Raw genomic sequence first — 16686 nt, 5'->3', positions numbered from 1 at the left:
TAATAAAGGAATCATTTATTTCCCGCTTTCGCGTCAGTGTGTCTCGCAAGAGTAAAGGAAAAATTTTACGCGATGCGGCCTTCGAGAGTTGAAAAAAATTCTCTGCTAAATCACTTATATGTTTACGAACCTATGGACGGTACTGTGCATCTTTTTTTTCGCGTTTACGTCTAAAGAGATATATTATAACGAGGTTTAGTCGTCGAGAAATCCGGTGACGTGCTGCTGGCACGACGCCCCATAATCAAGGACTAGGATGCAGTCCTAGGAACGTAACTTTTATTATCCTTTCGCGCGTATCACACCGCCTATTACTGGGACCTATAAAGTCGAATTATCCAAATTGCGCGCGCCTGGGGCGCATCCCGAAACTATGTCCTGCGGTTAAAACTATCTACGAAAGCACATCGTAGTCGTGCTCCGGAAGGAACGACCAGTTGGAGAACGTTGGGGCACCGACTTCGGTATCCGCTAAGAACTCAGCGGATGTATTTTCTTATTCTGTTTTGAGGCCCTTCGTGAGGCCCGACTTGTGTCTCACGCATAAGTTACGAGAATGTAATGCAATCACACATCGTTATTGTCCTTAATAAACATTCACGTATGAATCCATACGTCTCACACGATACATTCACGGTTGCTCTTTCTATTTTTAATCATTTCCTATACTCCCCTCTTTCCCTCTTCAAATTATACCGCATTGGAAATCTACGGGATGTCTTTAAATGTCAAAATTTCGAGAGCGAGTAGGGATAAACCGAGGAAATAAAGATCCTTGAAAAATTTGCTCGCTTCTGCTTTATTTTGGAGAAATTTGCAAAAAAAATTAGGAACAAATTTTTTATGCATATATATATATATTTAGCGATCTCTTATGCGCTCCCAAAGTTTTGACATTTAATTCAGGACATCCTATGTCTGCAGATGTATTTCGGTGCCAAATGGATTTTGGAAGAAATTTTTCAAAGGAGCTTAATGCATAGAATATCATTAACGATCAATTCTGCTATCTTCGGAGAGACTAGAAAGCGACCTATATAAGACTGAAAACGATTAAACTCTGTCGTAACTTTAGTAGATTATTAAAGGAGATCGCTTTGTTACGCTACGAAGAAGCTACGAAACGAGAAATGCTCTTACAATGCGTTGACGTCTTTCTTAGCATAATTGTTTGAGATAATTATTCTAGGTATTATTCGAACCCAGGTCAGACATTATAACGAACTCTGCCTCAGCACAATTCGCCGCAAGCGTTGGAAGAGATGCACGTTATGAGCATTTGCTCCAACGATGAATAGCGCAAGAAAGGGAAGGAAGAAAATTAGCTATTTATTCGGAGCTTTCATGATTATATAATGTACGTGAGAGGCAATTTAAACGATTAATTGTCTAATAACTATTTTTCCTTTAATTTTCAACTCGCGGTCTATAGTTAAATTATATGAAACTAATCATACATTTGCGGTTTCAATTAATTATTTGCATCGACGGGGTTATAATAATTAGTGTAATATTACATTAGCAATAAATAATTAATTATGTAATTGGAATGCAGTTTATCTTGCGTTAGTAATTTCAATCAACATTTTACATAGATATTGTTGATTATATTTCACACCACGTTAATCTGCATCGATTCCATTTTCAAAGTATTACATGTATAAATTTCTTTTATTGCTTGTCGCTTATCAGCAAACGATACCGCGTAAAGATACCGCGCGATAAAGATACAGTAGAGTCCTCTGACATCTAAAATGTGAATAAAGATACGGGGTGCTCTCTTTCTCTTTTGATATAATAATTAGTGTATAGTGTCGGTCAAGTCGTTTTCTGTCAACGTTCCAATTCACAACTGATTGTGAATGTACTAACTATCGGTTAACGAGCTTTGCTCTTTCAGAAATAAAAGATATCTTTATCTGAATATTCGAAAAATATCTAAAAAAAGTACTTTCGAAAAGTATGTATTCTCAAATGCTTCAAGATTTCTTACATCGAAATAATGGCGGTTTAATATCAAATTACCAATATTAAATGGCGACGGTTTAATATCAAATTACGAAAGTTTAAATATTTTTTTATTCGTGAAAATATTTAACTCAGCAGGATCTTTTTCATAAATGTATATATTTTCATACATGTATATATTTTCATATATGTATATTGTATATACACGTTCAAGAAAATTCTTGTTATGCGTCAAATAATTAAAGGTTAACTCACAGACTGACAGCATCCGTGTGTTAAAATCCGGCAAGAGGACCTTCCAGGGGATCTCTCACGCGACGTAGAGGATGGAGAATTAAAAGGAACAAGGACACGAGACTTCCGTATTTCTTTGCGATTGTCGGCGTCACGATTGTTCGCGCTACGCGGCGCACCTTTCGCGGCGCGTTTTTGTCGCCGCCAGCCACCGCTTTGAAGTTAGCCGTCCGTCGCGGCGCCGGCGCGCCAGGCGCGGCCGGCGTCCCTCGCACGAAAACGCGCAGTCGCGCGCGTCGATCCTGCCGGGTGGGAGGTGCGATCAGCTGCGAGTAGCACGAGGAGAGCGAGATGTTCGTCCTGCAGAGGTCTATATTGTGAGTACTGAATCGAGAGTGCGGAATCTTTCGCTTCGACCGGGTAGCCTCCGGGTCGTCCCCGGGTCATCCCCAGGTCGTCGACGAGTCGTTGACGAGTCGTCGACGGACCGCGACTAACACGTCGATGATCAACGCGCGCCCTCCGCGTGTCATCTTTGCGGAGGATCTTCGCGATCCTCGGGAAAGAAACTGACACCTCGGACGCGAAGAGACAAAGGGTTTAATCCAACTCTCTTCTCTTTAGTCCCGCAATGCGGTGCTGAAAATAGGAACGCCCCGGCAACCAACCGGCGATCGATAGCGGGTAGCGAAGCCAGGTTAACGCGCCGAGCGAGACAAGCTTCTCTGTCCAGGTGTTCCTCGGGACTCGTTCTCATTCTCTACCTCTTTCTCTCTTTGCTTTCGGCCTTCGCTCATGACCTTGATCGTAATCCTTGATTGCTAAGGACTCTGTTCTTTCACAATATTTTCTGCTCGTCACCTCGATGAATTTTTTCGCGGTGTTGCGGAAAGTAGTTGTCTAGTACTTCTCTGTAGGTTAAATAGCATATTTTTATCTCGCTTAATTTATATCCAAGGATCTTTATCTTGAATTAATTATCGAGAAATGTGGATATAATATAGATATTATTCGATATAGATCTCGAGAATTCTAAAGTGTCTTTTTTTAAATCTCGAATTGCGAACGGTCGTTAATTAATTCGTTTTGACTGCGTAAATAAAAATTGACGCAGATAAGTAAACCTTATCATATTTACTGTATCGTTTCACTGACTATTACGTCACTGGAAATACTTATATTAATATTGCGCGAGTCTTATCTTTTTCCTTCACTATACAATTCTTTTTTTTCGTAAGCTTTACTGCAATTTTCTGAATAAAATCGAATTCAAACCAACATTCTACTGAATGAAATTGAAATCAGCGGAAATAACGGATTAACATGGACAATCTCATGATGTAAAGTCAAGGTAAAAATGGTGATTGCCCCTGTTCCGGAAGCACCAGGGACGTACAGTGACACATGCCGATTCGTTCGTGAAATTAGAAAGAAATAAAAAACGCCGCGAATTAAAGGTTGAATTAAAATTAGTTTTTTGAAAATTGATCGCGTGCACACGATCAAAGAATATCACTACATTTTTAAATTCTGCAGCGAAATTTCAGCAAGTAACAAATCGCTGTTATATGCATTCATTTCAATCTAAAAGACGAAAAATAGCAAACGTATAAATATTTTCGTCTACTTTTCAACTGTTATTATAAAATCATCATACATATGATATAAAGAACAATATTCGTTTGCGAATAACTGTAGTCATATATTGAGAGAGTTTATTTTTAATCCAAGAAAATAACACGAATACATGATATTTATTTTTAAGCTACTATAAAGTCATGGAAGATAATCGACATTATTTATATACAATATTTGAATTCGAAAAAATAGTTTATAAAATAATTTTTTAATAAATTTAAATAAATTTAAATAATACAAATAGTTTTATATTTCATCTTATATTTACTGTTATATTAGTCTATTAATTCTATTAGTTGCGACTATCTTACTGATTATACATAATGATCGAAAGAGATACAACCTCAAGAAATACAAGTTTATCGTTTACATCAATGATTTTCAAATTTAAATAGTAAAGCAAGAGATTAGAGAAAAACATTGTCGATTTTATCGATTTACTTTACTTTATATCTTATGTATATATACGTATCACTATTTTCTCTCAAAATATTTATTTTTATATATTTATTTATGTTTTTTTAGCAGAATATTTATATAATATTTTTTACTTATCTACTTTTATTAATTTATTCTTAAAATTTGACTCATTTTGCATGAGTAGAATAAAATTGCATGATTATCAAAAAGAAGAACACAACTGAAGGGATCATCTTTCTTTTTCATTAATTATCATTTTGGACGCAAAATTGTTGACATACCATTGAAATTATCTATAAGTGGTTTCAAGATAATCGATAATAAGAGCGGTATATGAACACAATCGCACGGCGATAAAACGGCGAAGCGGTTTGACAGATGCGCTCAGTTATTCTATCGCGCCGCGCTCGATTCAGTTTACGATACTTGACGTGCTGCGCTTCCATATCCGCGAGTCGTGAGATGCACTTAATCGATTATTTGCGCAATTTACTCGAACGTCGCTTCCTGGTAATACAACAGTTTTGCGATCTATGCACGTATCGCCTCGTTTCGTAAGTGATGTCACACGTTATGATGCGCAAGTTGAAAAAATATATTAGATATAATTTCGGGAATTTTGTCGGTAATTATTAAGGACGAATTTATTATTAAACAAAACTTATTATATTTTACAATAAGTTTTTCGTGGATATAAGCGTCATTTAATCTGCATGCGAAAATTTGCATCTTAATTGCAACTTATATTTTAACTTGGAAAAAACAATATTTCTCCTGACAGCTAATAACAAACATTTAATTTCTAAGGATTCTTTTTTGCTTTTTATTGATGCTTTTTTTTAGCAATTACTGCTATTGCATTTGTAATTTTTTTATTAAGACATAACTTGCTGATAAACGATTCGCAGAAGTACGATGAATATTTTAATTAGAAGCTCGTAAATATAAATCAAAATGTAATTTGCAAGAGTTAAAGCGTCACAAACGTTCTTGGCAGGCAAATCGATGTAAAAAATACCGCTATTGTCATAGTCGATCGATCATAGAGTTGTAAGAAAAGAGACAAGAAACATAGTACATAAGAATTGTATTTCTCAATGCAAATTTCAACGTGAAACCTGGATTACGTCACGCTGTCTTATATCATTGATGTGACTTTGTCAGATATTTATAGAATCCATTAAGTCGGTGAGAGGAGAATTACATAATTATTATTAGTGGGAATTCCATTTTGTAAAGAAACTCGAGTCAGTTTTTTTCGGGATCATATATAGGCCTCGTATATAGTTAATGATTCTTTTAGTCTGCATATATTATGTGCAATCGCGACATCGTTTCAGTTGTTTGATGACAATAAGGAAACTACAACGATAAAATTTACTTTATGTGGAAGGGCTACACGAGCATTAATCATAACGTCGGAACTACACTATCTCTAATTATAATGACAATGCGGAACAAGCATAAAAGCATAGTCGTAATGCTTGCTCTTTCTATACATTATAATGCAATTACATCCGTAAATTTAAATAAAAAATGTATCATTAAACACGTTTTAAAATCTCTTTAATTTTTAATTCGGGACACACAAAATTCATAGAATTATAATCTTTTTTTAATTTCATAATTTTATATAATATGAAAAAAATTTGAAAAATACACGTGTATACAAAATATGTATTAGGACACATATATTGAAATATATAGCACATAAAATTATCGGTAGAATTTTATCTTGAATTTTATCACAAATTATAGACCGTATAAAGCGATATTAGACAATCTATAAAAAACATCGTGAGAGCATAATCTTTTATTTATGATAAAAACGTTTGAAAAATTATCAAAATTAATATAAAATATATACATAAAAGTATACGACAGACATGATATATAAAATAATAAATAGAATTTTTAAACACGCCATCACGAATTAGAAAACTCGTTTAAGATGTATTTGACGATGTAACGCTGAAGAGGAACATCTGGTGCCTGTTTAAAAGTAAATGTTCATTATGGATGTGCTGCTTTAATTTAAAGCAACGCGTGTCTCATGAGGGATTCAGGCTCTAAATGCGGCGTGGCTAATACGTATAAGCCTAATATACCATGACCATCACATCTCTGGATTATGACTAAAAACGGTATATACGTTAAAACGGATTTCGCACGGTTATTTCTTTAAAGCTGGCTTTACGCCACGGCAATAATAATAGCGTAACCTGCTTTGATTCTCGAGGTGATGTCAGGTAATTTCGTGGGTGTAAGATGCTTGTCGCGAGTCAGTATTTCAAAATTTACGACGAGATATCGTTTTTCAATCGTTCTGGAACAATTTGTGAAAACAAAGATCGTTTCATCAGAAGCATCGCATTTTATACCAGTTGATTCGTTGCATTATTTTCGGAGAAAGAAATTGAAATAATTTTTTTTTATATTATAGAAAAATTTTTTTAAGATATAAAATTGTTTTTCCTCGGGCGTGGCACGGAGAGACAATTTTATATCGGGCGCGGAAGATCGTTTTATCTCATTTGATTTTGAAACCTCTCAAGTACGCCGGAAGGGAATTTTAGGAATTGCATTTTCCTCGGAGAAAAAGCAGACACTAAAGTTATTATCTACTTACAGCTTCATTCGCAATCAGACTGATAGTATTCAGTTTCAAATATTTCTAATTATTATTTAATTATTATCTCCATTTAACGGACATTTATCGGTCTTATCACTTTTGCGATTAATAGTAAAGAGGAAATCATAATACATAAATATTACGTCAACTGTTACGTCAGCTCTATAATTTTTCCATTTTTTTAATACTCGTAATTAGCGCTATTTTTCAGAAAATTAAAGTTGAAAAGTATCAAGTTACATTTATGTAACATTAATATTAATTATTACTAATTTTATTAATTAATATTAATATAAGGATATGTATGTATATATCTATGTATAAGATCTCTATTAAAGTAACAGTTTTCTCCGAGTAAATTTTAAGTATATACGAAATCTATCTCTTTTACCAGTAAAAGGATAATGAAAACAATACATGATAAGAACAACTCATTTGCAACGAATTAACGAATTTCAATAAATTCCATTTCTTAAATTTCATCAAATTGCATATCGTTCATCGGTCATCTAATATAAATAAATAATGATATCATATAAGTATATAATAACATAATGTAATGCAATTGGAGAGTGAAATGGATATTATGAGATGGGTTATTATGAGATGGTGTTATGTTTATTTCGCTAGCACAGAACTGTCACTTCTTCTGTCGGTTCTCACGCTGTTGATATTTCTTGAATGACTCATCGACTATGTCGTCATTAATTATAGTAGACGGTCGATGATGGATTTTTTAATACCGCACGGCGAGCGTCAATTGCGGCTTTGTCGACCATGAAAAAAAAAAAGAAAAAACTTCTATTTAAAAACTTCTATTAAGCATGAATAACACGCAGTTTAATGCTGTCGAAGAATTCTGAATATAATATTTTCTCACGTATGTGTGCCAGATCGGTCAGTGGCAGAAATTGCGGTGGATCATGGACGCGAGCGCTTCCACCTACGCATATCGCCGCGAAAGACGGCGTCCAGCAAAGGAACATCCACGAAGTCTCGGGAGATGTGGTGCCGATAAACATGGTAAAGGGAATCGGACATCTCAGAGATCCCCGACTTAACAAGGTACTTTGTATTTTCGAAATTTTCGACTAACGATTTTTCAAAAGTATATAAATATTTTCTGACACAATGACACAGGGCTTAGCATTCACCTTGAAAGAAAGGATAGCTCTGGGGATACACGGATTGCAACCTCCCAGATTTAAGACGCAGGAGGAACAGCTGGCACTATGTAAAGCTTCAGTGATGAAGTACACGGAGGATCTGAACCGATATCTGTATCTCGTGGAGCTTCAAGTGAGCGGCGCTTCTCTTTTCATCGCGTTTAAAATCGTCATCCCGACCTTAACTTTCTTCGCGAAATGATTTCCAGGAGAGGAACGAGAGATTATTTTTCCGTCTGTTGAGCGAAAACATCGAACAGATGATGCCAATTGTCTATACGCCCACCGTCGGTCTGGCCTGCCAAAAGTTTGGCGTGATCTATCGCAGGCCTCGCGGTCTTTTCATTACTATATACGATAAGGGTCATATCTACGAGATCTTGAATAACTGGTTAGTATCGAAAAAAGTATCCTCCCAAAAAATCTTGTATTTGCACTCTAAATTGTATTTGTGAAAAAAAACGATAGCATTTATTAACATTCGTATTTGTCCCTCTTCTAATAAATTACATGATTAATGAAGAAATGATCGTGAATTGAAAGAGAACGCGATTTTGGTCGGGGACACGTAACATAGAGTTTAAACTCGTCTGCGTGTGTTTGCTAAAAATAGAATCCCTCGTGATACGTACAACGCAAGCATTATCTTTACATTATAATATGCGACTATAAGTGAAACTAATTATTTTACGCGTACAGTATATAGCGCCTTAGTCTCTATTTTTATGTAATGTCTATTTCTTTGATCATTTTCTATATTTACGATGACTTCTGTTACATTGCTAGGCCGGAGCAAGCCGTGCGAGCCATCTGCGTGACAGACGGTGAGCGAATTTTGGGTCTCGGCGACCTCGGGGCATGCGGCATGGGTATCCCCGTCGGAAAACTAGCGCTTTATACAGCTCTGGCTGGCATTAAACCTCATCAATGCCTGCCGATCACTATCGACGTGGGTACTAATAACGAGCAATTGAGGAACGATCCTCACTACATCGGTCTCAATAAACCTAGGAGCCAAGGTGCCGAGTATGACGAATTAATCGATGAATTTATGGCTGCCTGCGTGCAAAAGTACGGACAAAACGTTCTTATTCAAGTAAGCTGACATACATCTGTAATACATACGTGAATCTGATATGATAATAATAGCGCGTTCTTATTATGTTTTAGTTCGAAGACTTCGGCAACCACAATGCCTTCCGTTTCTTAGACAAATACAGAAACAAGTACTGTACGTTCAATGATGATATACAAGGTACGGCTGCGGTTGCGGTAGCTGGAATCCTAGCATCCAAGAGAATAACTAAGAAGAGAATGGCGGATAATAAATTTGTCTTCCTAGGTGCCGGAGAGGTAAATTTTCGACGGTGTAATAACTGCATATTTCGAGTGCTAAACAATATGTTTCATCAGAGACTTCGTAATAATAATATTTATTTTACTTGACTGTGTAGGCGGCCATCGGAATAGCTGATCTCTGCGTGAAAGCGATGGAGGCTGACGGTTGTACTCAACAGCAAGCGCGTGATAATATCTGGATGATGGACATCGATGGATTGCTCGTAAAGAATCGGCCGGAAGGTAATTTGGAAGGCCACAAGATCTGGTACGCGAAGGATTACAAAGTTATGAAAACGTTACTCGAAGTCGTGAGAGAGGTGAAACCTACCGTCTTGATAGGTAAAATAAACATATAGTACTCTTAAAATAGTATTCTATTTAAGCGACCTCCGAGTATACAAAATTAAAATATGCGCAGGCGCTTCGGCAGCGGCAGGGGCTTTCACTCCCGAAGTTCTCAAAGAGATGGCAAAGAATAACGAGAGGCCGTTGATCTTTGCTCTAAGTAATCCAACTAGCAAAGCTGAATGTACAGCACAGCAGGCGTACGATTATACCAATGTGAATAATAATCCATGTTTAAATCGCATGCGAATAACGTCATTGATAACTCTATTTGCTTTAAACCATCTTGTTGAATCTGTCTATGTTTTTAGGGTAGGTGCATATTCTCCTCCGGTTCGCCATTCGGTGAAGTGAAATACAACGGAAAAACGTATAAACCTGGACAAGGCAATAACGCGTACATCTTTCCTGGTATCGCTTTAGGCGTTATCGGCACCGGAGTACATCACATCACCGAGGATCTTTTCTTAATCTCGGCACAAGCTGTCGCCGATCATGTAAAAGATGAGGATCTTCAGAGGGGTAGTGTGTATCCGCCACTAAATATCATCCGGGAATGCTCTATTGACATCGCGGTTAGGATAGCCGATTACGCTTACGCCAAAGGTTAATATTGTTGTAATTTCAGAATTGAAAAATATTGCTAATCGTATTATTCAATTCATTATTATCTGTTGCTACCGTTAAATACAGGTGGTTTGGCGAGCGAATATCCGGAACCGAAAGACAAGCGACAATTTATCATGAGTAAGATGTACGATGCCAATTATGACAGTCCACTGCCAAATTTATACGAATGGCCGGGTGATTATGCCAAGCCTCGTATGTTACCGGAAAAGTAAGTACAACGTGTGATTTCGAATCACGATTTCCCAATTGCACGATAGATTGCAATCAAAGGATAAGATTTAACATTTTCGCAACAAGCTGTAGGGTTGAAAAAATAGATAAATCAAAGTTAGTTGTAGCAAATAGCGTCGCAACAGCGATTCTATGACGGCCTGAACGAGTAGGATTAATAGTAAGTCTAATTATAGTGAACTAGAGTCTTTAGAAGATTTGATAAATCTTTCGTTTTGATACAACAAACTTTGCATGTTGCTTTCTTATTTTTTCTGTTGCATTTTCTCTATGAGCATAATGCTTGAAAAAGTAAATGAAATTTCTATCACTATCTTCTTTTATAAATTAATATTTATGAATATGTTATTTTGTAAATAATAGTTGCAAATGCAATGATAAAATTGATACTCCATCTTGTTCTTAAATAATTTCTTGCGTTCTGAATAGCGATTTATTTTGCGAAAGAAAAGAATAATGTTAATGTTGGCTTTAACATTACTAAACAATAAGCTTGGACACATTTTACATAATATATAAACTCGCCGCTTCATTCAGATAATATTTCATTCATTCTATCGCTACCTAGTGTTGCCTCTCTTCGATTTGTTCATTTTCACAATAAATTTCGATGAAAATTGGTTAAGCTTAATTAATCTTTTTCCAGAGATACAATAGAAATCCGCCACGATTTAAAACATCTGTAGTGAATTTCATCAGCTGGGAGTATAAAGTTGGAGGCTATCATTATTATTCTTAAAAAATATTGATGTTTCTTCGACTTATAATCACTCATGGCATATGCAAATCTGCAAAATGGCTTGCAAACTATTTTAATTGTAAGGGAAGTTATTTATTTGCACGAAGTATTAATATCATTCATCTCTGAATAGATAGACGAATTGGCTATCGATTAAGACGAGGGAGGCTTTGATATTCGCAGTAAGGGGGGACTCTATGAACTTCGATTGAATTCGGTTATTTCCGATAATGATCGGTTAATAATTCGATTCCAATCATTGACATTAAAGTTCAGCTCACATGTATTATGCGAAGTTGTGTTGTGACTAGTGTCATATTATTTTTAAATTTATATATGTTATTTAACATTATTTTTAATATATATAATATATGTATATATATATATATATATATATATATATATATATAGGTATTCAATAATATATATATACATCATATTATGTACGTACATACACACACACACACGTATGTGTGTACGTATATTTTATATATTATTTAATATTATTATATTTTCTTTAAATTTTCTCTAAATAAACACTCTTTAAAGATTTCTGTGAAAATCTAGTTGAGAATCGATGATGTCAATGGAATCGTCATGTAATGTCAAATTGTGCCGAATACAGTTGAACATTGACGAAATTAACCGAAGTTCATGCTCCCCGCCTTACTGCATTTATTAGTTACCCCTCTCAAAAGGCTCCGTCTATCTATTCAGATGTCAATGGTTAATATAGTATGCAACAGCATGATTCGATTGCTGACAGCATTATTTATATGCGCAATAAGCTAATAATGCAGCATCTGTTTTCTCCTTCTATGTAGCAATATTTAAAAAAAAGTATTTCTGTAAGAATAATTATCGAAAGTACAAGGAAAGTTTATATACAACATATAGTCACATTTTGTAAAAAATACATTATATTTTCTTGTTCCTCGATGTCGGAGAATGTATGTATGTAAAAATGTATATCAAATAACATTAATAGTTCCCCTTATCAATGATAATTAGATTCCAGAATTTTTCCGTCACGCGAGCTCTATTAAAAATCAGTCATAAAATATTAAATATATTATTTAAGTTTCCCGATTTCTCTTTTACAGATGATAATGTTCGAACAACTTGTTCTCTTTCTACTTCCTTTCTTGAAGACCATTTATCCTTCTTGAAAAATAATTCTCCCGAAAATGAAATTTTCCAAACTTGAACAAAGATTGTGACATATGCTTTTCAAAAATGTTTACTTTGCGATATATCTTATAAATAAAAAATTATTAATATTTAAAAAAATTTTAAATAGTAAATGTGAATATAAATGCGAATCAAAAATAAGATTGATCAAAAATTGAAATAACTTTCTTCGATATTAATGATAGATTTGATTGTGTAAAGACTTATTTGAGGAAAGCATATTGGCATTTCTAGTTTTTTTATGAGTGTTTTCTAAAACTTAAGAATGAAATGTGTGTAGATCACATTAAAAATGATGATTGCAATTTTTATCCCCAGTTTTAGCAATATATTTTTATCCCCAGTTTAAGCAATATATTTTTGAATGCTTTATGTAAAAGTCATGCAATATGAAGATATAAAGTAATAATGTTAAAATATTAAATGATAACGTTCGTTCGTCTCTTGAAATTCTTGTGTGATTTAAAAACATATAATTTCTTAATAGAAATTTTCTTCCTTTTGCTAAATAAAGAAGAGATTTTGTGTTTGTATCATGTAACAATATTTTTTGTTAAATTAATATTTTACTCTAGATGAATATCATAATCTATATATGCTCTAAATGTGTATCATTATTATTCTATTATATTTCTGCTGGAAGTTGATTTTGTTGTGTAACATGCAATATTAAGATTTTACGGCCGTAGAATGTGTTAATTGTAATCGATAAGCACAGAATCTTTATAATGTTTAACATGAATACACACACATATTTTCTTTAAAAAAAACTTTCATCTGGACGATAAAATTAAATTTAACATTGTACATTTTAATATTTTTCAAGTTTATCCAAGCGATTAATTAGCGACTATTAACGTCTCTTTGATAAGATTTCAAACTGTGTTATATTTATTTGTAGTTTTTAAAATCATTATTTTTTTCGTAAATAATTATTTATAAGAATATTATTTATTTATTGCTTGGTTATACATTGCTTGGTTTATACATTGCTTGGTTAAACTTATGAAATTTACTACTATATTGTGTGACTAACTGTGACTTTTTTCTTAACAGATTATAACACATTGGTGAAACGCGAGATGACTACTTTGATATATATCTTAATCTTAATTTAATTTTTTGTAGTCAAAAAATAAATCTCTATCGTTGCGACTGGTATTATATGAATATTATATATTATTTAGTATTAAGAAATTACAAGTGTTATTGACATGATTATACTCGATGTTTCTTAATACTTTTAAATAATCTCATGTACTTATTTATTTAATATAATGACGTAGCGATGTTGAACACAACGCAGAATTTTATACATATATGTTCGAGTATATAATGTATACAACTATTCATTAATTTCGACGTATGGATTGTCAAGATATTCCAATATACTATAGATTATTTATTTTTTTAACATCTTGATTTAAAATGACTACAAAACTATTTTTAATAACATAGTAATACTACTATCGTTATATCATATAACATACAAAATACATCATACTTATTTTGTATTTTAGACTTGTAATTAATGAATAATTGCTCTTCTTGTTATAATTATTTGATATGCTGTTAAAAATGAATCTCTATTTTCCTAATTTTTATCAAATAATGGCGTAAAATAAGTAAACCATGTAAAACAGTTACTAATGTTACTAACAATTGTGCATCATAAGGTGCAGAGAATTATCAGAGAAACTTTGATTATTATATATAAAAATATAATGCCAATTGTAATATCAATATCTTTTGTATTTCTGTCATGTGATATGCATTCTTATATTTTGTAGAAAAAAATGAGATACAGATTAATCAAATGAAATTTTCATTGAGAAAAGTACCTACATTTTGTGAAATACAAGTATTTATCGATAATATTATATATATTTTGATTACTGCCACAAAATAAGTTTTTGGAATCATGCAGTCTTCATATAGAAAATATATTATACTGTCATGAATAAACATCTTGGACATTGCAGAAGAAATAGATTTTAGATTACAAACATATATACTACTATAAATTACTACTATAATATACTACTAAGTATATAAATTATAATGTTATGAGATTATAAAATAAATGTTAAATTCTGATCGTTATTTTATCAATGATATATTTATCTTGTATTCCTATTGAATAATGAATATATGAGAGGGAAGAAGAGGGAATATTAACATAAACAGATGTTATGCGCGTTTCTTTAATAAACAAAGCTTATAAACAAAATTCATATATATATATAAGTATAAAAATTATTTTGCTCTTTAAATATTTTCAGTTGTGAATTTTATCTGTTAGTGAAATATTGGTTGAAGAAATATGTTATCTGTCTCAACCACAGTTCATTTATCACTGTCATTTCTTCTACTAAATATATCCAGCTCACAAGAGAAATTCTAGTACTTAAAATATATTTTCAAATATATATTTTTATTTACTTTCTTTTTGTAATAATTTAGTAAATTTTTTTATAACTTGTTCTACATATCAGTTCATTAGTGACTACTGAATTAAACCCATTTAGGCACTATCATCCGAGATATTTGGATCAAAGTCTGGGTCGTCATCATCATCATCTTCTAAATCTAAATCATCTAGATTTTGGAATAAACTTTCATCTACTTTTACAGCATCACCTATATAATAAAAATTATATATCAGATTTGAAAGTGTTTTTGAAATAAAAAATAGATTTAATTTCACAAAGGAATAAGGTCAAACTATGTTACCGTCATCCAAGAATTTAAGATCTGATTGATCCAATGTTTTATCGGTCATAAATAATTCTCTGCCTGTTAATTTTTTTCCCTCACGGTCTGCCAGTTCTCTTCGTTTTGTAAAACCCATTTCTTCATCAAATTTCTCCTTCCAGCTCAGAAAAGACTCCACAGTTACACGAGTTCCCTCGAATCGTTTCTACCAAGCAAAAGACATTATTACAATTGATCTATGAATCATGTGTCTCTATCTAAAATATTTTACCCTTTCAGCTTCCTCTTCCTCTCTCTGTTTTTTCGCAGCAGTCTCTTCTCTCCTCACTTTTATCTTGTCCCACTGTACATTAAGCCATTCTTGAGCCGCGCTAACTAATGTAAAAACCATCACCATGCCCAGATTCTCATTCATTTGTTCCATCAAATGTGCCTTCAATTTCTCATCATCGCCATTCTCGAAATTTTCCTGCTCCGTGATTGATATAAGTAATGGTTCATCTGGATACTTTGACGTATATGTAAATTCTAACCGACAACTGAGACCATTGTCAGTTTCTGTCTCGTATTCTTCCGTTTTAATCGGTATAGCAAACGTATAAAACGGTTCTGTCGCTAAAACTGTGTAAGAGAGGACAGATTCGGGTCTTTGAAATATTTGCAATAAATAATTCATATCGAAAATTAAATTATCATTACATGTCATTTAATCGGGCATATAGAGAGGTTATATAATAGGAAACTTATCATAGTACATACTTTCCAATTCCCCGCAATAAATTGACTCCAACGCTTCGATTTCATTGCGTTGCTCATCCTTGTAATCCATGATTAACAAAATATAAGTACGATCTCTAAAATATAAAATTTGCAACTTTTAGCAAGCAACAAAATATCATGTCAAGCTGTTGCGCCTGCGTACAATATGAGAGAACAGTCGATAGGTCGATACTAAGACAGTCGATAATCGAAGAGAGAATGAATGACAAGCGCGATATCAACTATTTTCACGTTTATTCATCGGCTACTCATCTGTCAATTACACGTGTTTATTTTCAAATTTAAACGAAAAAAAGTTTCTTGCGGAAAAAAAGGTGCGTATTAATCTTATATTTTATTTATTAATATATTACATTTATTAATTTTTATATTTTACCATAATCAAGAATATTACGCTGATGTCGCTATGATAAGTAAAAGGCGCAATAAATCTTTCCAAAGCAAATCCTACTTGAGAGATCGTCAAAGAGAAAGATATGCGCACTCTCCTCTCTAAAGATATTTATATAATTTATTACGTAAATTTATTACGTCTTCGTAGCAAGAGAGGAAGAGAAAAATCGACTGTTAGTCAATGAAAAGCTCGATGTATCTAAAGCGGCGTAAAATTTGTCTTCCTCCTCCTCCTCGCTTTATCCTTTTCACGATTCCACATA

General features: G+C 33.3%; 2 protein-coding genes across 5 annotated transcripts; one reads left to right on the top strand and one right to left on the bottom strand.

The window, feature by feature from the left end:
* Nucleotides 1–2459: 2459 nt before the first annotated feature.
* LOC105250396 (NADP-dependent malic enzyme) lies at nt 2460–14085 on the top strand. Of its 4 annotated transcripts, XR_889112.3 has the most exons (12): nt 4653–4814; nt 7786–7957; nt 8033–8191; nt 8268–8449; nt 8845–9154; nt 9229–9411; nt 9513–9738; nt 9818–9960; nt 10056–10350; nt 10438–10582; nt 11252–11423; nt 13592–14085. XR_889112.3 is itself a non-coding variant. In XM_011256459.3 (11 exons), the coding sequence occupies exons 1-11, from the start codon at nt 2554–2556 to the stop codon at nt 11289–11291; spliced, it is 1881 nt and encodes a 626-aa protein (XP_011254761.1). In that variant the 5' UTR covers nt 2460–2553. The 4 variants fall into 4 exon arrangements, 3 of the variants coding, with proteins under 3 accessions (XP_011254761.1, XP_011254760.1, XP_011254759.1); XM_011256459.3 differs by lacking the exons at nt 4653–4814; nt 13592–14085 and adding an exon at nt 2460–2579 and having other exon boundaries at nt 11252–11291; XM_011256458.3 differs by lacking the exon at nt 11252–11423 and having other exon boundaries at nt 13592–14084.
* A 717-nt stretch (nt 14086–14802) lies between these two features.
* Nucleotides 14803–16206, bottom strand: LOC105250395 (RWD domain-containing protein 1). Its single transcript, XM_011256455.3, has 4 exons — nt 16010–16206; nt 15522–15871; nt 15269–15455; nt 14803–15175 (listed from the first exon to the last, which is right to left on the bottom strand). The coding sequence occupies exons 1-4, from the start codon at nt 16077–16079 to the stop codon at nt 15060–15062; spliced, it is 723 nt and encodes a 240-aa protein (XP_011254757.1). The 5' UTR covers nt 16080–16206; the 3' UTR covers nt 14803–15059.
* Between the last annotated feature and the right edge of the window lie 480 nt (nt 16207–16686).

The sequence above is a fragment of the Camponotus floridanus genome, unplaced genomic scaffold (genome assembly GCF_003227725.1).
Source record: "Camponotus floridanus strain SB8 unplaced genomic scaffold, Cflo_v7.5 scaffold1, whole genome shotgun sequence".
Classification (NCBI taxonomy): Eukaryota; Metazoa; Arthropoda; class Insecta; order Hymenoptera; family Formicidae; genus Camponotus; species Camponotus floridanus.
Note: the sequence above shows the minus strand (reverse complement) of the source record. Positions and strands in the feature narration are given on the sequence as shown.

Coding starts and splice junctions, on each gene's coding strand:
- LOC105250395 (XM_011256455.3), bottom strand. CDS start 16,079: ATGGATTACAAGGATGAGCAACGCAATGAAATCGAAGCGTTGGAGTCA. Junction 15,872..16,009: donor TTATTGCGGGGAATTGGAAA/GTATGTACTATG, acceptor TCTCTTACACAG/TTTTAGCGACAGAACCGTTT. Junction 15,176..15,268: donor TCTTAAATTCTTGGATGACG/GTAACATAGTTT, acceptor TTTATTATATAG/GTGATGCTGTAAAAGTAGAT.
- LOC105250396 (XM_011256457.3), top strand. CDS start 4,723: ATGCACTTAATCGATTATTTGCGCAATTTACTCGAACGTCGCTTCCTG. Junction 4,815..7,785: donor TGCACGTATCGCCTCGTTTC/GTAAGTGATGTC, acceptor TATGTGTGCCAG/ATCGGTCAGTGGCAGAAATT. Junction 10,351..10,437: donor CGATTACGCTTACGCCAAAG/GTTAATATTGTT, acceptor CGTTAAATACAG/GTGGTTTGGCGAGCGAATAT.